General features: G+C 31.1%; 2 protein-coding genes and 1 pseudogene across 3 annotated transcripts; all 3 read left to right on the top strand.

The window, feature by feature from the left end:
- Nucleotides 1–2,213: 2,213 nt before the first annotated feature.
- LOC129899258 (glycine-rich RNA-binding protein RZ1C) lies at nt 2,214–7,696 on the top strand. Of its 2 annotated transcripts, none has more exons than XM_055974150.1 (4): nt 2,214–2,307; nt 2,420–2,540; nt 6,600–7,213; nt 7,301–7,696. In XM_055974150.1, exons 2-4 carry the CDS (start codon nt 2,427–2,429, stop codon nt 7,542–7,544), a joined length of 972 nt encoding a protein of 323 aa, XP_055830125.1. In that variant the 5' UTR covers nt 2,214–2,307; nt 2,420–2,426; the 3' UTR covers nt 7,545–7,696. The 2 variants fall into 2 exon arrangements, with proteins under 2 accessions (XP_055830125.1, XP_055830133.1); XM_055974158.1 differs by lacking the exon at nt 2,214–2,307 and adding an exon at nt 3,265–5,435 and having other exon boundaries at nt 2,421–2,540.
- Nucleotides 7,697–14,283: 6,587 nt separating this feature from the next.
- On the top strand, nt 14,284–16,274 carry LOC129899269 (protein NUCLEAR FUSION DEFECTIVE 4-like). Its single transcript, XM_055974172.1, has one exon. It carries the CDS (start codon nt 14,381–14,383, stop codon nt 16,202–16,204), a length of 1,824 nt encoding a protein of 607 aa, XP_055830147.1. The 5' UTR covers nt 14,284–14,380; the 3' UTR covers nt 16,205–16,274.
- Nucleotides 16,275–19,593: 3,319 nt separating this feature from the next.
- Nucleotides 19,594–22,169, top strand: LOC129885256 (protein NUCLEAR FUSION DEFECTIVE 4-like; annotated as a pseudogene).
- Nucleotides 22,170–25,360: the final 3,191 nt, after the last annotated feature.

Genomic DNA, 25,360 nt, shown 5'->3' on the forward strand with positions numbered 1-25,360 from the left:
TGTTTCTAGAGACTTATCATTTGTTTGATTGAATTATAAGGTTGATGTTTTATGGTCAAAATGAGTCCATTATTATTTAATTTACAACAAGTCATCATGCTATTCATATTCATGTTATCTTAGGGACTAGGCAGGGGCAAATTAAGGGTATTGGGTATAAATTTTTTCGAACTCAATAATTTTTGTGTAGATTATATATTTATATTGAGAAATTCACTAAATGTATAAAAAAAATATTTCTAGAGAATCTAATAACAAAGTAAGCTATTGATCTAGCGACATAAATGAATTTTGCAAGAATAAATTATACCTTGAGATAAATGGCGATTGAAAAATAAATTCTCGATTAATAAGACATATACGTGGATTGTCAATCTCCCTCAATTCTTACATTGATAAGAACACTCAATACTGTGTCTACCACACCAACAATTAAAATTTTGATTTTCGGAATAATATTGAGCAGAATCAATCCTTATGGAGAAGATCTTAAACTATACTTGCAAGCAAAAAAAATAATCTTAAATTATATTATCTTTGATTAGCGAAATACTTAATTTAATTTATAATATATTTTGCGCTCGTCGGATACTATAATCAAGTATGTGATTATTTCATCTAAAAATATAAATTATTAATTATTATTATCTAATTATATTCTCTAGCACTTTGAAAAATACAAATAGGCAAAAGTTGAAAGATAACATTGAAAGAGATACTTTTCTTTTTTGCATTTTGACTATTTTTATATGTATACATACATTAGGCCATGATAAATGTAAACAATTTGTTTGGACCGTACATTTTCGCAAGAATCCCCAAATAATCAATTTAAATATATCAGCTTTTACGTATTGCTAAATAACTAGTGAAGATAGCATAAATAAAATCCTGAGTATAGTTATGTTGGGTTCTTAAGGCAGGGGCGGAGCCACCTATTGCTCAGATGATTTATTCGAACTCCTTTTGATAGAAAATATATTATTTATATATGATAAAAATAATTTTTTATGTATATATAATAGATGCTGAACCCCCTTCAACAAAAGTTCACGTGTTTACTTCTTCAAATTTTGAATCCCTTAAATCAAAATTATAAATCTGCCACTCTGTACTATAATTTATTGTTATTTAATCATACGATAATGTATATCATGTCATTAATGTATATACAACACCTTTTTTAAAAGCTTATAGTAATGCTGCCCAGACAATCAGGATCAAATACTTATTTAAGGCGTGACACTAAAGATAAATAAGATAAGATAGTAAATATTTATAACAGTGATAGTTAAGCTCCCATAGGCCATAATCGTATACCTAGGTAAAATTATTTATTTTAAAGTAAATTCATTTTTTTTTTAATTTAATCCCATCCAAGTAAGGGTTGAGTTAGGTCAAATCAAACCCATTTTGATGATTCTAGCATTTACTACTATAATAAAAGTGATCAAAAGCAGATGCCTCTTTGTCTGTCTGTTTCTGATTAAGGATATTTATTGAATTTTTGTACTTTTTTATTTTAATTTTTTTTTTATTATTTTTAGTTTATTATATATTTGAAAATTATGTTAAAAATATTATGAATTATAATAATTAACTATTTAAAATACATAAAAAAATATGATTGACTCTCAAAATTTTATAAATGTCGAAGTAACATATATTATTTAAAAATAATTATGAAAAACTATAAAATATAATAATTAACAACCTAAAATATTTAAAAGACACATAAAAATTCTATTAGTACCACATAAATTGAGATAGAAGATGTAACATAAAAAGTACCATAAATCCAATAGTAAGCAATTTAAAAGATATATAAAAAATATGATTGACTTTCGAAATTCTATTAGTGTCACATAAATTGGGACAAAAAAAGTAACATATATTATATAAAAATTATATAAATATTATTGTAAATCATACTCAATAATTAATAACTTAAAATATTTTGAATAACTTTCAAAATTCTATATGTGTCACATGAATTAATACAAATAAAAGGGAAAAGGGCATGATATACTATATACCCTCAACTTTATCCTTTTTGAAAGCTAATATATTTTCATTATAAAAGTGATTCATATATATTAAAGAAATTATTTATTATATATTTTAAACATTTGTGATCAAACCTTTCCCAAATAAATATAGTGGGAACTTAGTATATCAGACTGTTTTTTCTATATATATCAAATATAAAAAAGTTAATGCAAAAAAAAAAAGCGAAGTAAGAATAGGGTTTTGTGTAGACCCCATAGAGAAAAAATTCAAGCAGTTCATTCGGAATACAGAAGCCAGGTATATATGTCTCCGAGCTCAATTGAACTTGGATTTTACTTTAATTTCATCTCAATTGATTTCTAGGGTTTCTATTTTCTGTTATAAATTGGTATTTTTTGTTCAATTTCAGAAAAAAAATGTCAGGGAAGGACCAAGATTATCGTATATTTGTTGGAGGGTTAGCTTGGGATGTTACCGACCGTCAACTCGAAGGGGCTTTTGGCCGTTTCGGTAAAATTATCGATTGTCAGGTTCGTAATTTTCATACGATTCAGTTTTCGTTGTAATTTATGCCAATTTTTTATTTTTTTGTAATTTTTATTAGTGTATGTATGTGTACTGTGTGATCTTATGCTGATTTAGATCTTTGATTATGTTTTTGGAGTATTTTTTGTATGTTTACACATTTTTTCAACTTTATTTTACTACTGTTTCCTGCATTTTTTCCCAACTTTTTTCATGCCTATTGGAAACGGCCTTTCTACCTTTATAAGGTGGTGTAAGTTGTGTGCACACCATCCTTTGCAGATGCGACTTGTGTGATTTCATTGGGTATATTGTTGTTGTACCTTTTTCATGCATTTTGAGCAAGTTTGGGAAAATAAATTATTTTGGGTTTTCTATGAACATCATGACCTTATGGTTTAGCATACATGGGTTATTTTTCCTAAAAAGAACTACAAACATAACTTTTCCAGTAAAGAACTCCTTTTTCGTAAAGCTTGGACAGAACTATGTCAAGAAAATACAATCTAACTGCTTTATCTAGAAGAAAACTATGTGTTTTTCTCACTTCACACACCTTGTGGTGCTATGCTCTATGGGGGAGTTTGTTGGGTTAGTCTTTAACTTTGCAAATCAATTGTATTGTTTCAAGTTGAGTGCTAAAGTCATGTTTATTTCCAATTTTTCATTTCATGTTAATCATTTATTAATTAGATTTTCCTTCAATATTTCTGGATCTGGTTATGCCAGTTAATGGATTTGAGATGCCTTAGATGGAATTGTATGGGGAAGGTTTTTTGTTCATTGGAAAGTGAAGTTGCTGGACATAAATTCTTGATTCCTTCAGCAGCTTGATTTTGAGGTTTCACTTGCTAGACTATCTGGAAAAGGTTAGATCGGCTGCATGTTAACGGTTTCGATTGCAGCAGTGACTTGTTCAGAAATGCGTCTCTATGCTGATTGCAGCTGATTCACAATTCTGCTCTGGTTCAACCATTAGCTAATTGTATGGTGTAGTAATTTCAAGGGGCATTTGTGTTTTGGATTTTGGACTTCATGGAAGATGATTGGAATATGGGGACTGAGTATATCATAGATGGTCTGTTTTGATGAAATCACCAGTAATTTAAAGATTTTTTCCTCAATCAGAGTTAAATATAAAGACACAGCAGTCAAGTGGCAGTAACTATCCCATAAATATGTTTTTTTTCATGACATATCAAATGTGGGAATAGAGGAGGTACGTTAGCTCTTGATGTAAGGTGCTTAAATTATAAGAGGTAAGTTAGCTCTTGACACATATCAGTTGCAAGCAATGGTGGAATTCCTGCTAATAAGAGGTTCATTTAAGAGATGAATTTTGATTATGCAATTTAGCTCAGAGTCTAGTTTCCACATTTCTTCAAGTTAGGTTGGTTGACAGTTTCTGTGAATGGTGCATGTTGTTCTTGAAAGCTAGCAGGACCAATCTGGTTGAAGGTTGTTGTCATTTCTTTTACTAGAATTGGGTGTCTTATTGTTATGTTGAGCAGACCCCAGATATATGAATGCCTAAGTGCCTTTGCATGGTAGCAGCACTTTCTTTTTTAGTCAATCTGCCAACTACAGTTTGCTACTTTGTTTCTAATTCGTGATCTGTGAGGTCCTTGTATTTGTAACAGTGAGAAGTTCTTTTGAATGGTCAGTGGCACACATGAAATAAGAGCTTGGGTACTGGAACTTATGAGAGAAACATAACAACTTTCTTGTGTTTCCTGTAAAATTATGGGGATGTTAAAATTTTTACTTTCCCATTTATAACTACGACGGATTTATATTAGACGACATCTGGCATCACCTGTTCTTTGCTCTAAAGAAGTTTCAGGGAAAGAGGTTGAGAGCTTTGTGGTACTTAGCTGATCTCCTTCCTTTACACTAGCCACTTTCAAGGTTGAACTTGATTCTCTGACCTTTTGAAGACCTTTAGAAGCTGTTGTACGCAGAATCTGGATGCACTTCTGTCTCATTCACCCTCTTGATCGCTCATTCTATTTCACTTGGTGGTTTGCCACTGTCAAGATTGAATGTGATTCTTGATTTCTTGACCTTCTTGAAGCCCTTTAGAAGCTGTTTTGTGCAGAGTCTGGATGCACTTTTGTTTCATTCTCCATCTAGATAGCTCATTCTCTTTTACTTGGTTGTTGATTGATCGTTTCGTTCTCGTGAGATGTTCTTATCTTGAGCAACTGCATTGTCTTCCATATCGTGGACCACCAGATGATGACATGCCTCTGAAAACTCAGGAGTAGCGTTGCTCAGCCAAGTTAGCACCTTCACAGTGTTAAGTTTCATGGATTATTGCTATAGATTAATTTATTAAGATTTTGCTCTGATCCCTCTGAATTGCATTTCAAAGGCTAAAAGTGGATTAGTTCTTTTGAGTTAGCTTTATCTGCTTTGATGCCTTGCTAGCAGATGGCGTAAGTGGGAAGTTGAAAAGTTTCTATTTGGGGTATTTCCTTAATCATGATTAGTTGAAGCTTGTGCTGGAAAAGATAGCTGAATGAAGATCTGTATTTTGAACAGTTACTGAACAAAAACCAAATGATGTTTGTGAGAAGTTTTACCAAGGAAATTTTCCGCAGTATGCTTTGTCAGTATGGTCAACTCTTCGAGCGGTAAGCTTTGTTTGTATGGTTAACCACCTGTTCGTAGACACATGTCTGCAATACTTTTGCTCGTCACTCATTAGTCTGGTTGAAGTAAATGAAGGAAGTTTATGGATCCAACCTATGTTCCAATTGGCATAGTTAAGATTATCCAAGAGGTTAGGAAGCCTTCTTGTTTGGTTTTGTTGTTTTAGCTGTTACTGGTATTGATTACACTGGATACATGTGGTCTGAGTCAAATAAACTGCAGACCTGCAGATTTCTGCTGCCCAAGTAAGACTTCCTCCGCCGAAGTAACTTTTATATTCCTAGATCTTGTTTACAAATATGCTTTAACTTCTCTCCTTGTCATACTGATGAAGTGATTAAGAAACTTACAGCAGTCCAGGTTTACTGCTTTTCATTTACTTACCTATGCTTTGCGCAGTTGCATGCATAGTTGTATAGTTGGGATTAACTGGATAATTGAAGTATGTATTGAGTAAAGTAAAAACTTTAAAGTTGAATGCCAAGTGCGCAAGCAGCCAAGAACTGAAAGTGTTGTCTGATGGCATCACTCTAGCCACTAAGTGGGCAGAATGATGCATTAATAAGATGCATGGTGTTCCTTATATATATATACACACGATAAATGTATCATCTAGAGAAAGATTTCATGTGATGATTTAATCACAATATCATGACATTCTTTTTTGGTTTTAAAAAATAAAACACCACATATATGTATGTATCATGTATCATTTTGATGATTCCATGTGAATCGCTAGAATGTCCTGATATTGTGATGATGTGTTGAAATTATCATGTGAAACTACCTCTAGATGATATATTTATTGTGTAGCAATGATGAGAGTTTGTTACTTAGAAGTTCTAGCATACTTTGTCATGGTTAACCAAAACCAACCACTTTCTTCATTCGCACTTTACTGCATTCAATGAAGGTCATCAAGTTGAAAGTGGAGGGTTTTACGAGAGAAGCATTAAGGAAAGGAATGTACCTTCCATTTTGTTTTCAGAATTAACTTTTGATACTGTTGTGAGGAGCTCCAGATTGAACCTTTCTATGACTTTCGGAGTTTTTGTGTGTATTTTTTGTGTGTTTTGGACTTAAATTATGAGTTGAATTGTTGGCTACTCTATTTAAACTATTGCTCTTGCAAAGTTTAGATCATGTCAAAGAATGTTACTTTGGTTTGCTATCATTTTCGCTGTTTAATTCTTCAAAATTTGCTTGTGTAAGAGTAAAATTAAAAGAAACTGCTCCTTTATTGTGTGTTATATCTGAGGTTCTAGTCCTCGTTATCAATTTGATTTTGTTCCTTATAAACATCAAATTTGAATGTCATGTGCTTGTATATTAGTACAGGCTTCTAAGAGGGTAAATCATTAGCTTGATGTGTTTGTCTTGTGCTAGTTTCTAAACTGTTAGCACTGTAGGTTATGCTGGAAAGGGATACAGGCCGTCCTCGTGGATTTGGGTTTTTAACATTTGCAGACCGTCGTGCCATGGAAGATGCAATCAGAGAAATGCATGGCAGGGAGATTGGTGATAAGGTGATCTCTGTGAACAAGGCCCAACCAAAGATGGGTGGTGAGGATTCTGACCATGGCTATGGTGGAGGCTACGGAGGCGGTGGGCGGGGTAGCTATGGAGGCGGTGGCAGGGGTAGCTACAGAGGAAGTGACAGGGGTAGCTATGGTGGCGGTGACAGGGGTAGCTACGGTGGCGGTGACAGGGGTAGTTACGGTGGTGGTGACCGTGGTAGCTACGGTAGTGGTGACAGGTCAGCAGGGCAAGACAATTGCTTCAAGTGTGGCCGCCCAGGCCATTGGGCTAGAGACTGTCATCAAGAAGGCGGTGGCCGTGGTGCACGTGCATTATCCCCCTCTCCTCGATCAAGGTATGGTGGAGGTAGTGCACGTGATGATTGTTATGGCAATGACCGTCGGTATACAGATGATCAATACGCCAGAGGCCATTATGCTGATAGGGAGCGCTATGATAGCAGAGATGATAGATATGGAAATCGTGATCGATTTGCCAATGACAGGTGTGGTATTTTCCCTGTTCTTGTTTGGTGTTACAGATCAATTTTTTTTTCTCTATCTTACAAAAAATGACTTCTTATGATATGTAGGCCTCCTGCTGGTGGTGATCGTTTCGCGGGCAACAAGTATGGGGTTTCTGACCGATATGCTCAGAACGGGTCAGGCAAAGAGAGGGGTTTTGACAGGGATGTAGGCCCACGAGATGGTGACAGGTACGCGAGTGGAGGACCAGCACGTTGTGAGGGGAAAAGCGTCAGAGACAGAGCAGGACCATATGATCGCCCTCGTAGAGGAGGAGGACGTCCACCCGCCCCTGCCTTTGACCGCTATTGAAGTGTTAAAATCTGTGATGTATTCGACTATCCATGTTTGAATTTTAGCTGTCCTTTTTAGTATCTTGCACTTTCGGTTCAGTAATCTCTTAAGATGTAAAGATGTTGAATTGTATTAACTGTGGTAGGGGAACTATATCTTCGTTTATAGTATTTGCTAGAAAAGCCATCTGCATTTTATTTTTTACTGTTAACAAAAATAGCTCCTCATTGTCTATCGAAAACAGCTTCTCTATCTCACAAAAGTAGGGTAATGTCTGCGTACATTGTACCCTTTTCAAATTCTATTCGTGGGATTATATTGGTATGTTTTTTTTTTAAAAAAAAGTAGCTTGTCATTCTTTTTCATTTTTGTCCAGATGAGAGAGAAGTACAGAACATATAAAATAACCAAATTTATAAAGAGCATAAGTTTTGTCAGTGGAGTTATTCAGTTTCTGTCTGATTGTAAATTATGAATGCAAAATAATGGAGCTAATTTAGATATAAAATATAAAAGGGATAATCTTTCTGCTCTTTCATTTCTTCATTTTGATCAATATTCCTATAGTTAGTTAAATGAAGATTTTGATTTGACTTTTGGTAATAGAAAATTAGATCACCAACCATTTTTCTCAACTTCAATAACTACTCCACGAGGTAAGGATAAGCTAATAAAATTTGCATACACTTTACCCTCTGCAGATTTCATCCGTGGAATTTTATTATATATATAGTTGTTGTAAACTTCAAACTAAATAATGTTCAAATGCATACCAAGTGTTAAGGACCATATAATATATTATCACCATTTGATCTTGGGCAAATTGATAGGAAAGTAAATGTTAGTGTAAAAAATGGGTGGGAGATAGATGTTAGAACTAGTAATATATAACTGTCACTTCTAGACATTTGCTTTGTCTATTAAATAATACGATTTGTATTTCTTATTGAACAAAGTTTTATTAGATAAAAATTAGGTGCTACGTGCAGTAAGAGATTCCGTGAAAGAAAAATATATTAGAAGACTTACAATACTTAACATTACTGTTGCATCGAGATTGGAGTTGTAATTTGACCTTGTACAACTTACCTAAAGAGTTCCAATATTTTTAAAAGCTTTTTGAGGTCCAGCATTCAAAGTCTGTCGCCTTTAATAGAGAATATTATATTTTCTAAATGAATTTTTTGGCATAAATTTAAATTAATTGGATATCAAAACTAGGGTTGCGGTTCAGTTCGATTTTGAAGTTTATCGATTTGATTTATCAGTTATCGATTTATAGACATGTCAAATCATTATAGAACCATTAAGATATTGATTTACCGGTTATCGATTTAACCGTTAAGATTTGGTACGAAAAAACCCATTGAAAATCACTTAAAAACAAGGTGACAAACCAAATAAATCATGCACATGAGTTGATAAATTGGGTCTTGCTCAAAATCAAATGTAAAACATTGTATTATAGCCAAGAGTTTGAGACAGTAAGAAATAAAAGTATGAAAATTAAGCCCCAAGTGAAGGACTTTATATACCCAATGGTAATAAATATAAATTATTGAGTTACTATCGGATTATCGGTTAACCTGTTAAAAAAAAAAAATCTTAAACCGTTAAGAACCGATAACCCATAATAAAAAAATTAAAACTATTACTGAAACCACTTAACCAACAACTCATTACCGATATATCAATAACTTTTTTTCAATTTAATTTATTGGTTCGATTCGATTTTGAACATCCCTACTCAAAACGGATACAGAACATCAGGTGAAATGAGAAACAAAAAAAATGTTTAATATTAAAAAAAAATAAAGATATGATGGAGATGGATGCCTAGTAAATTAAATACATGGGATGTTTAAGTGTGAACTACTCAATCTCAAAGTCTGAACATGTTGAAAAGGTCCATAGAGAATATAAGAATTCATAATCGAAATGCTAGCTCCATCATTATTATTGATGCAAGTAGGCAATATATTCCTAAGATATATATTTTCTTTTCATTTTTTATAAAAGCTTGAGTTCTTAGTTCTTACCACTTTTGAAAATTCAAATCCAAAAAGATATCACTTAGTACCACATTATTCTTTAGGAGTACATCATTTTCTCTTTCAAAAATGGAAATATCAATATAAAGTTAGGAATATTTTCTACAATTGCTGCAAAAGTTGTGTGTATATGTGCAATTTATTCCAAGTTATGTTCCTTTTATGTATACGAAAAATAGTAGTTAGTAGATTTTCTTGAATTATTATTTTCAACTTGTTGACATATTTGCACTTCCAATTATATATATGTTTGACTCAATTTTATAGTTTACTTTCTTTCTTTCTCTGTCTTTATATCATTTTTTGCTTCTATATTGGATATAATACGACATTGCCCTTCATATTTGTATTTATCCTTATATTTACACCTTGTATTTATCGTAGTGCCTTTTATATGTGTGGGGTGTGACTAGGAGTTCATTCGAACCCCTTCGATAGAAAATTATATCATTTATATATAATTAAAATAATAGGAGTTCTTTTCCAGTTCGTTTTTTTAAAAAATTGTTTCATTCTCCTTTTAAGTAACTATTTGATTTCAATTTTCCACATGACATGTTTATAATTGCAAAATTCAGTTTATTATTTTTACTTTCTTGAACTCTAACTTAAAATAGGATAAATAAATTGAAACGGATTAGAGAGAGTACTATTTTTTATTAAGTAATTACTCAAAGAAACCAATTCAATAAAGTATTTAAAAATTTGGATTTCTTGCTACTAATAGTCTACACATAGGTTATATAGTGGAATTTAAAATTTGTAGCTAGAAATTAATTAAACATAACTACGTACTGATCAAGGTTTGAACAGATGACAACCTAATCCTAAACTTGATTAATTATAATAATTACGGATCAATTATGCAACTAAAACGAATTACTACAACTTTATCTAAAGCTAAAGGTGTGTTCGGTGCGAAGGTAAATATTTCTATGGAAAATGTATTTTTAGAAAATATTTTTTGCAAAGAAGCACATTTCTTACTCGTGTGTTTTTTTTTTGTTTTTTTTTTGTTTTTTGGTGTATAATACTATAGGAGGTGCAGGGGAGAGGTAGGAGTGGTGGAGTGGTTGGAGGGCGGAGGATACTGTGAATGTCTTATTTTTACTAATTTTATCGTAAAAATTATTTTCTTTAGTTTTAAAAAAAAATATTTTTTTCAAAAAATATTTTTCAAAAATTTTAATCAATGTGGCTGCGGAACACACCAAGTGTTTTCAACTTCTCAAACGTCACTATTAGTGTGTTTGTTTTTTGGTAAACGTCATTATTAGTTAATTAGTAGTCACATGTAGATATAGATAAGATCAATTCAATCCAACAATAGGAATTAGTAAACAATTTGATTAGGAAAAGTAAACTTCTCCAAGCGAAATCAATTTATTTTAAAAATAGGAATTTGTCCCCTCCCCCACCTACCCCCCGCCCCCCCCCCCCCCCAAAAAAAAAAAAAATAGAAAAATGATGTTAGTTAATTAATTTACACATGGAAGCTAAATGACAAATTGACAACTATTTCTTAGCAATGGATTTTAGTGGAATTTTTTTTTAAAATGTTGTAAAATAATACTACTAAAATATTAGCAATGTTTTGTGTCAATTATTTAGTGAGAATAATATAATTATCGTTATATTATATGTAGTGACAATAATAAATATGAATATTTATAACATTTATATAAATGTCACTAAAAATTTTAACGACACCGGATGCAATAACATTAACCCATGCCACTAAATATTTTTGCTGCAATACTAAAAAAAAAATCTATTACCATTAAATATTTTTTATTATAGTGAAATATCGATAAATATTAAATTTTACTTCCTTGGACTACTGTTGCGTAACTATTAGGACATTGACAATATGTATAAGAAAAATTATACGTAGCATTATTTGTTAGAGATTCTAACTAATTAAAGAACTTAAATATTTGGATTCCTTGCTACTAATAGTCAACATAGAGGTCATAGTGTAATTTAAAATATGTGGCTACAAATTAATAATTAAACATAAGGTGATTCATTATAGACTTGAATATCAAATTTGGAGTTGATTTAGATCAATTTGGATTAAATTTAAAATAAAAATTTGTTAGTGAAATTTCTTAAAAATTCCTAGCAATCTGTCAGCTTTAGTGCACCAAACTGCCTTTTTTATGATACATTTTATACTAAAGTCTTGACTATCGGCTAGGATTTGTGGCAAACCCATTCCTTAGAAACTATTGATTATTTGTTTAGAACTTGCAAATAATTTGTTCCAAAATTATGACACAATTTATACTAAAATCCTAATGACAAGGCAAGCTTTCTGATTGAACTCTCTCACTTATGAGAAACAAAAATTATTTTAGCACGACTTATTTAAACAGGATCAAAAATTAAATAATGACACAAAAATAACCCATTTCTATAAATCTCTCATTAAAAAAAAGAAAATTATAAAATAAAATAAAAAGACAAGAAAATTAAAAAATGTACTACTACTATATAATTATGGTGTGAATATTCCAACCTAGTTTGAAGAAGCATTGTCATCACATCAGATATGAACGTGATCAATAGTCATAATTAAGACCAAATTAAATGTATAAAATAATTATATTCTAATCAAGTTAATTAATTAGGTGTGATTATGCCAACCAAATATACAGAGAAAATTAATATTATGTCTTTATCTAAGTGCCGTATCCCAGATTTTTTGGGGATATTTATGAGAATCGTCCAATTAAAATTTAGGCATATAATTACTTGGAAAAAATCATAGATTAGTTCTTAATTATTTGTTTAGTCATTAAAAACATCACATCAAAACTTGATTTAGACAAATAAAATAAACCAGAACTTTTAAATAAAATAAACCAGACAAATTTAAGTCATTTTCCATATATTAGGAACTTTTTTTTTCTTTTTTGAAACAAAAATATTTTTCGTTTTAAATTCTATCATTATAAAAAAATCGAAAATATCATTTTGTTAGGATGTTTTTTGTGTAAATTGTTTCCTAATAATTGACTATTTTATGATTTGCTATCAGAGAGACCAACTCAAAATCACGTGTGTTGATCATAAACTTAATATTTCCTTCGTCAAATAATACATATAATACATACTTGAATTATTGATAAGAATTCTACACTTAAGAAAATATAAATAACGATGCGTATTGGAAAGGTGTTTTACTTGCCAATCGAAGTTTACAAAAGGACACGTTAGACGTAGATGCGAATTCACAATTTTAAGTAGCTCGAATAAAGTTACAATTATAAAAGGTACATTAAGGAATCTAATTTTTAGATTTTTACGAATAATTTTGATATTGTATGTACAATATAACTTTTTGATAAAGGGACTTCAGATAAAAAAAAATTGTGCTATATATCTACCGAGAAAAAAAAACATATAGGCCGATCAAATTGACTTATAAACACCTTTTGACTTATCTATAGATTTGATAAATATCTAAATCAAATGCATAAAAGCCAAAAATAGTGGAAAAGTCATAAATTGATCATCCACAACTTATAAAATTTTAGCTTATTAGCATTTTTTGTTTGACCAAGATTATAGCGATTTTACCAAAAAATAATAATTTATTACTCCTAATATTTTTACTTTTAATCCGAATATATAATTACTTATTTATTAAATTATTTTCACCACTTAGAAATACTTATTAATATTAATATTTATCAATTCTTTACCATCACTTAAACAAACTCATTAAAATTTGTGGAACACATGCCCTACAAATGAGGTACTGATTAATTAGTCGTTTTCTTCACCTTTATTAGAGGTTAGTTGGTGGACCCTTAAATATTTTTTATGGTTAATTATATAGCCACGTGATCGATCAATAATGGACATTATATAATAAAATTTGTATATAACATCTAATAAATTTGTATGTAACAATTGAAAGAAAAACAATATTTCGAAAAAGTATATATTTTACCATGTAAGTTTGCTATAATAAATTAACAAATACACCCTCCCCCCCCGCCCCCATAAATTAATTTTTTATTTTACATTTGCTTTCGATCACAAAGGTAAAAGAGTTTTTTATTTTATTTCCACCCAATATTTAGTAACCTGCATTAAGTTCGACTATACACTTTTGATCTCTTTTCATACTTCCTTTAAGAATATAATGAAAGGCAAACAAAGCAACAAAATAATGAGAAAACAACTTATTTTATCATTTTTAAATCAAATTTTATAATAATGAAACTAGAACTAGAAGTTGAGCTAGTAGGGCATCGTATTCATTGGTCGACATGATATTTTATATATCCCATGTATACCTCATGACTCTTCCAAATAAAAATATAGATAAAATGAGGTCTCGTGTCAACTTACAATTTGAATTAACACTATAAAGAATTCATACGTTAGTTATTGTTGATCTTCCATATATGAAATAAAAATCCTATAACATAGTTAAAATCATATTTGTAATAGATAACGTACAAAATCAAATATCTCGTATAAAATATGATTGCTTCAATTATTTTTTCAAGATTAACCAATAAAATATTACATATTTAATCTTCAATTTGTCAGATTTTTTCTATTATATATCTTTCTTTCTCCACCCTTCTTTCCAAGCAACTTGCTCAAGTCAACTATGAAGTCCAAGTTTTAGGCTACGCCCCAGCCTTAATTAATAGGTAGTGGGGTGCATGCCTAGTGTAGGTGTTAGGATGAGGGCTATATAAATGTAACAACTTTGTCCACTTAGATCAATTTGATCAAACACTCACTATCTCATCCATCGTCATATTACATTCTATCAACATGACGATGAATTTACCCATACGAGTCCTCATGAGTCGATGGTTCATGGTGTTTGGCACCATCTTGATCCTATCGGCGGCGGGTGCCACCTATATGTTCGGCTTATATTCCGGTGACATAAAATCTTCCCTTGGATATGACCAAACTACCCTCAATCTACTAAGTTTCTTCAAAGATTTAGGATCCAATGTTGGTATTCTATCAGGTCTAATTAATGAAATTTCACCACCATGGGTTGTTCTTTCAATTGGTGCTGTCCTAAATTTTTTTGGGTATTTCATGATATGGATGGCCGTGACCAAAAAAATGTCTACACCAAAAGTTTGGTTAATGTGTTTGTATATTTGTATTGGTGCAAATTCACAATCTTTTGCTAATACTGGAGCACTTGTTACATGTGTCAAGAATTTTCCAGAGTCACGTGGTGCTGTTCTTGGACTTCTTAAAGGTTTTGTTGGTCTAAGTGGTGCAATTTTGACACAAATTTATCATGCCATTTATGGTAATGATTCTAAATCTTTAATTTTGCTTATTGGTTGGTTACCAGCTGTTATTTCCTTTGTTTTCCTACGTACAGTTCGGATTATACAAGTTGTTAGAATTCCACATGAACTCAAAGTGTTCTATAGATTTTTGTACATGTCACTTGGTCTAGCTGGATATCTCATGGTGATTATCATACTTCAAAAGAAATTGGATTTTACAAGGGCTGAGTATGGTTTGAGTGCAGCCCTTGTAGTTTTCTTGCTTTTCTTACCACTTGGTTTGGTGATAAAGGAAGAAATCAATTCATGGAATTCAAAGAAACAAGCTTTGGATAGTATTTCTGAGGTGAAAGTGGTTATCGAGAACCATAAAAGTAGTAGTACTGAGGCTCCTCAGCTGCCATCAGTACCACAATCATCAGTTGCCATCAGCACTGACGTTACTTTTAAGAAACAAGCTTTGGATAGTGTTCCTGAGAAGTCAGATAGTACTACTGATATTGTTAACTTAAAAGATCCAGAAGTTTCTTGCTGGAAAACAGTTTTTCGACCGCCCGATCGAGGCGAAGACTTCACTATACTCCAAGCTCTCTTCAGTCTTGACATGTTGATCCTATTTTTTGCTACAATTTGTGGAGTTGGAGGTACTTTAACAGCTATAGACAACTTAGGACAAATTGGAACATCACTTGGTTACCCTAAAAAAAGTATTAGCACATTTGTGTCTTTAGTAAGCATATGGAATTATTTAGGGAGAGTAGTGGCTGGTTTCTTATCTGAATATTTCTTGAAAAAATACAAATTTCCAAGACCTTTAGCCCTAACCATAACACTAATAATCTCTTGCATAGGACACATTTTAATTGCATTTAATGTCCCTGGTGGACTATATATTGCATCTATAATTATTGGATTTTGCTTTGGGGCACAATGGCCATTACTTTTTGCAATAATTTCTGAACTTTTTGGACTAAAATACTACTCAACATTGTACAATTTTGGGTCAGTAGCAAGTCCAATTGGTTCATATTTACTTAATGTAAAAGTGGCTGGTTATTTATATGATAAAGAGGCAGAAAAACAATTGAAGGCATTGGGAAGGAGAAGAATGGATGGGGAAGATTTGAATTGTGATGGAGTTGTGTGTTTTAAATTAGCTTTTATTATTATAACATTAGTTACTATTTTTGGGGCTTTTGTTTCAACAATTTTAGTGATTAGGACTAGGAAATTTTATAAGAGTGATATTTATAAGAAATTTAGAGAACAAGCTAAGGATGCTGAAATGGAAATGGCATTAGCACAAAATGGTACTACTAAGAGAAAAGAATTAAATTAGATAGTGTTTTGCATCTTTTGTAATATATATTTGTACATGTTATGAAATATATTTTTGATATTTTCTCTTACATGTACTTTCCTTTTCTTTCTTTTAAAATGTAAATTAATTATTGTGTTAATGGGTATACTTTAAAGCTTATGGAGGAGTCTTCACTTCACATTGAAAGCTATTTCAAATAGCACCTTTTATCCTCTCTTTTTTCAAAAGAAAGAGGAAATGTTGATAATTCAGGCTTGAAATGAAATTATTTGATATTTTTAGCGTGAAAAATAACGAAGAAAAGAGAAATGAGAGTGAAGTCCAAGCTAACCTTTTTAATAGAATTTGACCGCCAATTTTATTAAGTAACGAATTATAAAAAAAATATGTTATTTACGAGCAATTTCAAAACAAATCAGTGATGAATATTATAACTAATTTCAGAATGTATATATATATTTAGTGATTTCATAGTTAAAGCTAAACAGGAGAACTTTTTATAGAGGCTGTTTGGATTGGTTTTCAGCTTTTTGGAGTGTTTGACTGGCCAACTTAAAATTATTTTGTGTTTAAAATAAGCCTCAATAAGTAGTTGGGTTTATTTGAATGAACTTATTTTAAACAGTTTATAAGTTGAAAATAGTTTATAAGTCAAAACAAAAGTTGGACTACACCTACTATTTTTTTTTAATTTATAAATAATTTTTAATTTATAAATTGCTTAAAAATAAATCAATGTTAATAATCTATAATAATTGGTGTATTATTATTTGACTAGTTGAAATATCTGTCGAAAAAGACAGCTGTTTTGTTTGACCAAAACATGTGGTGTTGAATATTCGTAAACAGTCTAGTAGATAGTCATATTTTTTAAACATATAATTAACACTACATTTTAAAAAAATGTTAGAATCCAATAATAATGGAGATCAAGTGTGCCCCACATATTGATCATATCAAAACTATATCTATTATGAAAAAATATGATGAGATGAATGATTTTTTTTTTCATCTTAACTAAAAATCTTAATTTTAAATTTTGAAAATAAATAATTTTTAATAAGAAGAGTTTTATTTTTAAATGAACTAAAGTGAGTCCAATATGAATTAGTCCGATCATAAAATGATTTCGAGTTGTGTGGAAAAGAAATACAATTCAACTTATTGAGTTGATATATCAAATTTGATATTTTACCATATAATTTTGGAGGCTTTCACTTTCAATAGCATTTAGGCATGCCAACTTTCAGGTCCAATTAATGTGACTCATGAATAACTAATCTACCCAAGGTTGTGGTAAGTGATGAATATTCTTTTCCTCGTAATCAAAAATCTCGAAAATTTTGAATTTAAATTTTAGAAATGAAATTATTTTTCATATAGAACATAATTTATTTCTTCAAAATAAGACCCCGTCTTTATTTGAACTTTTCTTATCCGTTTAATATATTGAGAGCAGGAACAATCACGAAGCCTTTTTAAGAACGACACCCTCGTCCCTCTAAGAGGTTCTGCCCCCGTCCTTCCAAGAGGATCATCAATAACTTTGCATATCATCAGGTATCACTACGACGAATAAAGGATTTTGCTATAATTATTTAACGATAATAACATAAATATTGCTATTATATATTTTGTGACAATAATATAATGTAGGTATTTATAATCATCTCTCTCTCTCTCTATATATATATACCTTGAAAGGCTTTAGCAATTTTGAATTCAGTGACATTCACTCAATTACTGTTCGCGACAATAAATATTATTGCTAAAAGGAAAATCTATTGCCAGTAACACTCTATTTGGGTGGTGCTTTTCCATGGAGTGTTATGGCCTATTTATTGGCACAGACAGACTAGTCACAGTCAAAGAGTCATTTGGGTCGAATTTTTATAAGGCTAATTTTGTGTGCTTCTTTGTGGCACGAGTTTAATATAAAATTGGAACTTGTTTCTGTAAGTGCTTCTGTGTTTCTGATTTCGCAGGCATTGTCTAAGTGTGAAACGAAATTGAGAAAAAAGAAAGAAAGGTTGAGTCTAAGAGTTAGGTTGCCGAAGTAGGTTAGATCATCGTGAATTGACTCCCCCCCCCCCCCCCCCTACGTGGTCTATATCAAGAGTTTTTTTCATCACAAAAACTCAAAATCAAGATTTTTATTTAAAGATACAGAGATCACATTTATCCATCGTACTCTTAGACGGTGATCCTTTAGATTTTATATATGTTAGAATATTCCATACGCATAATATAATATGAACCTTCTTAATTATTGTGGCCATTATCAACTAATAAGTCTATCAAGCTTAATTACGAGGGGTCGTATGTTAAATAGTAATTAATTTTGATTATTTCATATCTTGATTTTAGATTAAAAATAAGTTATATGGCAAAAAAAATCAAGCAAAAATAATGTTGTTTCCTCTAAATTATGGGTTTATATTTAATACTATTTTAAAATTTTCAAAAATTTCTTAATATAAACTTATATTTTATATCGAAAATTATATGTTCAGATGAGCCCGTAGTCCAAGAGCTACCTCGACCCCTGATTTGTTTATCTTCATTCTCATGTTTAAAATTGTGCATAAACTTATTAAAATAATAATTAACAAGTTATCGTATAAATATTAAACTACTCAATAATATAACTTTTTTTGTACTATCAGCTATATAATGTATTTATGTGACACGTTATTTTTATTTTATTTTTAATATAATATGTGAAAAGGGGAGGACCTAGAATAAACGTTATAAGTTTGATGGAATTTATAATTACTTTGGTCAAATTAAAACCTTATATTTATTTTAAGAAATTTATAAAATATGAATCAATTAATAAATAAAAATTAAAAAAAATTCAAACCCATAAACTTTAAATTGTGGGACACTTCTAATTTTTTTCATGGTAGTAAATTTTTTGAATATTAAAATCCCTAATTTAAAGGATATTGGTCCAAAACTCCAGCAACCCCTAATTTCTTGAGGAAAAAGGAATTATACTCTGTGAATAATTATTATAAATATTTACTTCAGGAATATGCATAGAGTACGACTGTTAATTTCCAATAAACAAATCAAGAATTACGCTATCTAATTATGCAAATTAAATATATCTTATTTATACCAAGACTCTGTATCAATTCAAAATATCTATCAACTTTATACTTTTATATATCCAATAATGGAATTAATATAAATACATCAATTCAAAATTAATAATGACTCCTTAATTGTCACACTTCTGACCAAATTACACTCTATAACGCTTATAAGTATTTTATCCTTAATAAAACTAACATCCTATATACACAAAATTCCCATAAATAAAACCTTTATATCACTCATATCACCTTTGTTTAACACTTCAAAAAATAATTTAGCAAAAATATGGCTAGTGATTTTGAATTATGCAATTTCTTGGTGGACCATCGTTCATGATGTTTGCTTCATTCTTGATCATGGCTGGTGCAGGTGCAACATATTTATTTTGATGTATATTCGAAAACTATAAAATCGACTCTTGGATATGACCAATCTACCCTCAATCTTCTTAGTACATTCAGAGATTTGGGTGCTAATGTTGGTGTCCTTTCTGGTCTTTTAGCCGAGGTAACGCCAACTTGGTTCGTTCTTTTTAGTCGGGTCAATAATGAATTTTACTGGATATTTTTTTATTTGGCTACCCGCCAAAATCATCCTTAAACTATACTTCAAGTTTAAATTACATCCTTGAAATATTATTCTTAACAGAAAATTTCCTTCAAATATTTAAAATTTAACAATTTTCATCCTTCTACTAGAATTTTTCAGAAAACTAACAGATCCTATAAAAATCAAGTCACCCATTTGTATTTATTATTCTAAAATACGCCAAAAATATTATCGTGAACTTTTTGGGCAATTGAGTTTAGCATTATGCAAAAAAATTTAATTCACAGTTTTTTTCATTTATTTTTCATGTCATTTAATATTAAAAAATTACTAGTTGAAATATGTTTCTTCTCAACTGAATCTGCTTAAGGCGGTGTTTGTAGGAGACTTACACTTCTAATAATGGAGAATGAAACTCAAATGCGAGACATAATCAGAATTTTGATTAAAAACTCAAATGCGAGACATAAATAAAATTTTGATCACCTTAATATCATATTGCACCAAAAAATTATTGATCTAACTACCATTTGACTTTAAAAAAGTTAAAGATAATTAAGCTCCAGCTTTTTTCCGTTGGTAAAAGAGAAGAAGAGCAGATCATGTATCTTCACACCTTCCTAACATTTTTTGTTTCAGCAAGCAATGGTGTCCGCGATTTTTAATATTCTTTTTTTTGGAGCTTTTTATTGAAGATATCGAATTATGCAGAAAAACTTTTTGTTCACATGAATTGCACATGTTTTTGTAGGATTCCTTAATTTTTTGACAATATCTAACTGAAGGATGAAAATTGTTAACTTTTAAATACTTGGAGGATGTTTTCTATCAAAAAATAAATTTTAAGAATGTAATTTAAGTTTGGGGTATAGTTTAAGAATGTTTTTGGTCAAAAACTCAAAAATATTGCAACACCTAAAGTATGGCATACGTATTGGTGCTAATTCACAACATTTTGCTAATACTGATTTGCTTGTTACATGTGTTAAAAATTTCCCAGAAAGTAGAGGAATGATGTCCGGATTGATGAAGGTTTTGTAGGGTTAATTGGTGCAATTTTTACACAACTTTATTTGGCTATTTATGGTGATAATTCTAAGTCTTTGATACTTTTATTCTTTTACTTGGTTGGCTACCTGCATTGCTATCAATTCTTTTCATATTTAGCATTAGGGAAAAGAAATTTTCTAGGCATCCTAATGAGGTTAAAGTATTTCATGTGAATCTTGTTATATCAATTATATTGGCATTATTATTGATGGGGATGACAATTGCACAAAAGTACCTTGATTTCTCACACATTGGTTATGTTGCATGTGCCACTATAGTTTGTGTGGTGTTATTTTTGCCATTACTTGTTGTAATAAGGGAGGAGTATTCAAGTTGGAAGTTGAAAAAAGAAAGAATTGGAAAGTACACCTTCTAGGGTTATTGTTGAAGAACCCCCTTTGCCGGAATCTAAGGCGTCAGTGTCGGAAATCATTGAGTTACCGGAATATTCTTCCATGGCAAGAACACAAGAGAAGAAGGACGTTGGATGTTTTAGTGACATATTCAAGAAGCCAAAAAGGGGTGAGGATTATACCATACTACAAGCCTTATTGAGTATAGGCATGTTGATTCTATTTGTGGCAACTTTTTGTGGGCTAGGGTGTAGTTTAACATCAATAGACAATTTGGGACAAATTGGAGAGTCCTTAGGGTATCCACAACACACCATTAGTACATTTGTGTCACTAATGAGCATATGGAACTATTTTGGTAGGGTTTACTCAGGTTTTATTTCTGAAAAACTTCTCTTGAAGTGGAAAGTCTCTCGCACTCTTATGATGACCTTTGCTCTCCTCTTGCCTGCCATCGGCAATCTCATCATCGCATTTCCATTCCCCGGTTCAGTTTATGTGGCATTGTTGTTAATAGGCTTTTCTTTTGGTGTTCAATTGACGCTTTTTTTTATTATAATATTAGAGCTATTCGGATTAAAGTATTACGTACTCAACGTTGTTCAATTGCGGTCAATTGGCTAGTCCACTTGGATCATACATATTGAATGTGCAAATTGTGGAAGACTATATGATAATGAGGCATTGAAGCAACTAGAAAGTAAAGGATTGACTAGATCAATGGTGAAGAATTGACTTGCATTGGTAAACAATGTTATAGGAATTCTTTTATCATACTAGCTTGTGTTAATTTATTTGGAGCTCTTGTTTCTTTGATTTTGGTAATGAAAACTAAGGAATACTACAAGAGTGACATTTATAAAAGATTTAGAGATCAAATGGAAGCAAATGAAAAGGAGATGAAGATGATTTCTACTGCTGGAAAATAAGTATATATTGTGAATAATTCAAGAATGATTTATAGTTTGGAAATTACTCCAAAAAAAATATATTAGTTTTTTTTTTGGTTCTCAACTAAATTGTTTAGTTTTATTTTGTTTGAGTTCTAATATTGTATTTCATCAATATTAAGTGCAACTCTCATTCTTAATATTGTTTTTCATTAAGAATTAACCTAAATAGTCGTTCAACCAGCTGCTTAAATTACAAATAGTTGTCCAAATACAGGCGAATGCTATAGACTATGGTAATGGTTCGGACGGACGGACCCAATAATTCTGGTTCAAACATTATACGAATAAGAAATCTATTTAATAGAAATAATTAGTTTAGAATCATGAACCTATAATAAACTTCAAATTTTCATTCCGCATTTGCCATCCAATGTATAATATATGTATAATCTATATATATTATATGTATAATTATGTATAATTAATATATAATTTATATATCCCAGCTAATTAAAAAAAAGTAAATCGTGAATCCGTTCGATCATATAAAGATTAAAGGCTTCAAAAAGATAGGAAAGAAGTGGAAATTAATTCTTAGAGTGTAATATATCACGTATCACTTGATATTATTAGGGTTTTGAATACGGTATTGTTGGGTAATTTTCTTTTTCTGGAAACACGTCAAAATAACTTCTGTCAAATATACACTTAATTTTAAACAGTCCAAATTATTCAATATTGAAGTATATTGATATAAAGACACAACATCTACCAATGAAAGAATTCTATTTGGATTTTCCTCATATGTATACATTTTTTTAAAAAAACTTTAAACTATCACTATCAATGTTTTAATCCTGATTTCAGTAATTTATGAAGTTTCTATCAATCATTTCGTTAAATAGAGACTGTTGAAATGTGCTATGGTATCGAATATTATGAGTGTAAACATAAATTTATATCCATTTGAATTTTACATCAAATTAATGAATATATATATAATATTGGACTTGTTATAATATAAACTAAATTACCAAAATAAGACGGAGGGAATAAAGGAGAAGATAGTAGAAAACAGAGGAGGTAAATATATTTTTCGTGTGTATCTGCAATCTCTCCAATGCCCATATATATAGGCATAAAAGATGATTAAATGTCAAGTGGGTAAGTTGCCCACTTACAAGTGGGGCCCACTTGGAAAACATCTAATACCTAATATTTTCCACTTTGAAATCATCCAATATCTAACACTCCTCCTTGGATGTCCACGTGTAATGAAAAATTCTAGTAAAAGAATAAATATACATAGTTATCATGAATTTTCATAGATGTTGTGCCTCGTTAAAAACCTTACTTAGGAAAAACCCAGTGGAAAAAAACCTAGTGAAGGAAAAAGAGTACACACATATGGTAATACGCCTTGAATGCTGCCTCATTAAAAACCTTGTCAGGAAAACCCAGTGGGACAAAAACCGTGGTTAAGGAAAAAAGAGTGCAGCGCGTATTTTACTCCCCCTGATGAAAATTTCATTTGATATTTTGGAGACGGCGCATTCCAACCTTATGCCTTAGCTTCTCAAAAGTTGATGTTGGTAATGCCTTTGTGAATAAATCTGCAAGATTATCACTTGAACGAACTTATTGTACATCAATTTCACCATTCTTCTGAAGATCATGTGTGAAGAATAATTTTGGTGAAATGTGTTTCGTTCTGTCTCCTTTTATGAAGCCACCTTTCAATTGAGCTATGCACGCGGCATTGTCTTCGAATATAATTGTGGGTATTTTAACATTATTTTCTAGACCACATCTTTCTTTGATAAACTGTATCATCGATCTCAACCACACACATTCTCTACTTGCTTCATGAATTGCTATTATTTCAGCATGATTTGAAGAAGTAGCAACAATGGACTGTTTTGTAGATCGCCATGATATAGCAGTCCCTCCGTGTGTAAACAGATAACCTGTCTGAGATCGAGCTTTATGTGGGTCTGATAAATAACCTGCATCTGCATAACCAATAAGGTCTGCGCAACTTTTGTTAGTATAAAACAAACCCATATCAATAGTACCCTTCAGGTATCGCAAAATATGTTTGATACCGTTCCAATGCCTTTGCGTTGGGGATGAACTATACCTTGCTAGCAAATTAACAGAAAATGTTATGTCAGGTCTAGTTGCGTTAGCAAGATACATAAGTGCACCAATAGCACTGAGATATGGTACTTCAGGACCAATTTCTTCATCCTCTCTTGGAGGTCGAAATTGATCTTTTTCCACTTCAAGTGATCGAACAATCATTGGAGTACTTAATGGATGTGCTTTGTCCATGTAAAATCTTTTTAAGATTTTCTCAGTGTAGGCAGATTGATGGACAAAAACTCCGTCTGCTAAATGTTCAATTTGCAGACCTAGACAAAGTTTTGTCTTTCCAAGGTCTTTCATTTCAAATTCTTTCTTTAGATATTCAATTGCCTTTTGGACCTCTTTAGGGGTTCCAATGAGATTTATGTCATCAACATAAACGACGAGTATAACAAACTCAGATTCCGTTTTCTTAATAAAAACACATGGACAAATGACATCATTTATATAGCCTTCATTTATCAAGTACTCACTGAGGCGATTATACCACATACGCCCTGATTGTTTTAAATCATATAATGATCTTTTCAGTTTTATTGAGTACATTTCTCGAGACTTTTTACATGCTTCAGGCAATTTTAATCCATCTGGAATTTTCATGTAAATTTCATTATCAAGTGAACCATAAAGGTAAGCTGTAACTACATCCATTAGATGTATTTCAAGATTTTTATGTACAGCTAAACTGATGAGATATCGAAAAGTTATTCCATCCATAACTGGTGAATATGTTTCTTCATAATTGACTCCGGATCTTTGAGAGAATCCTTGTGCAACAAGGCGTACCTTATATCTTACAATTTCATTTCTCTCATTTCGTTTTCTAACAAAAACCCATTTATAGCCAACTGGTTTTACACCTTCAGGGGTTTGGACTACAGGTCCAAAAACCTCACGTTTAGCAAGTGAGTCTATTTCTGATTGAATTGACTTTTGTCATTCTGGCCAATCACATCTACGTTGACATTCTTCGACGGATTTAGGCTCAAGACTTTCACTATCTTGCATGAGGTTAATTGCAACATTATATGCAAAAACATTATCCGCCGTAATTTTCGATCGATCTAGATTTATCCCAT

This window comes from Solanum dulcamara, chromosome 1, assembly GCF_947179165.1.
Source record: "Solanum dulcamara chromosome 1, daSolDulc1.2, whole genome shotgun sequence".
NCBI classification, from domain to species: Eukaryota; Viridiplantae; Streptophyta; class Magnoliopsida; order Solanales; family Solanaceae; genus Solanum; species Solanum dulcamara.

Bases quoted from the DNA above. Each gene is read 5' to 3' on its own strand.
- LOC129899258 (XM_055974150.1), top strand. From the start codon at position 2,427: ATGTCAGGGAAGGACCAAGATTATCGTATATTTGTTGGAGGGTTAGCT. The intron at 2,541-6,599 runs GTTCGTAATTTT...TTAGCACTGTAG, and splicing joins GTAAAATTATCGATTGTCAG to GTTATGCTGGAAAGGGATAC. The intron at 7,214-7,300 runs GTGTGGTATTTT...TATGATATGTAG, and splicing joins GATCGATTTGCCAATGACAG to GCCTCCTGCTGGTGGTGATC.
- LOC129899269 (XM_055974172.1), top strand. From the start codon at position 14,381: ATGACGATGAATTTACCCATACGAGTCCTCATGAGTCGATGGTTCATG.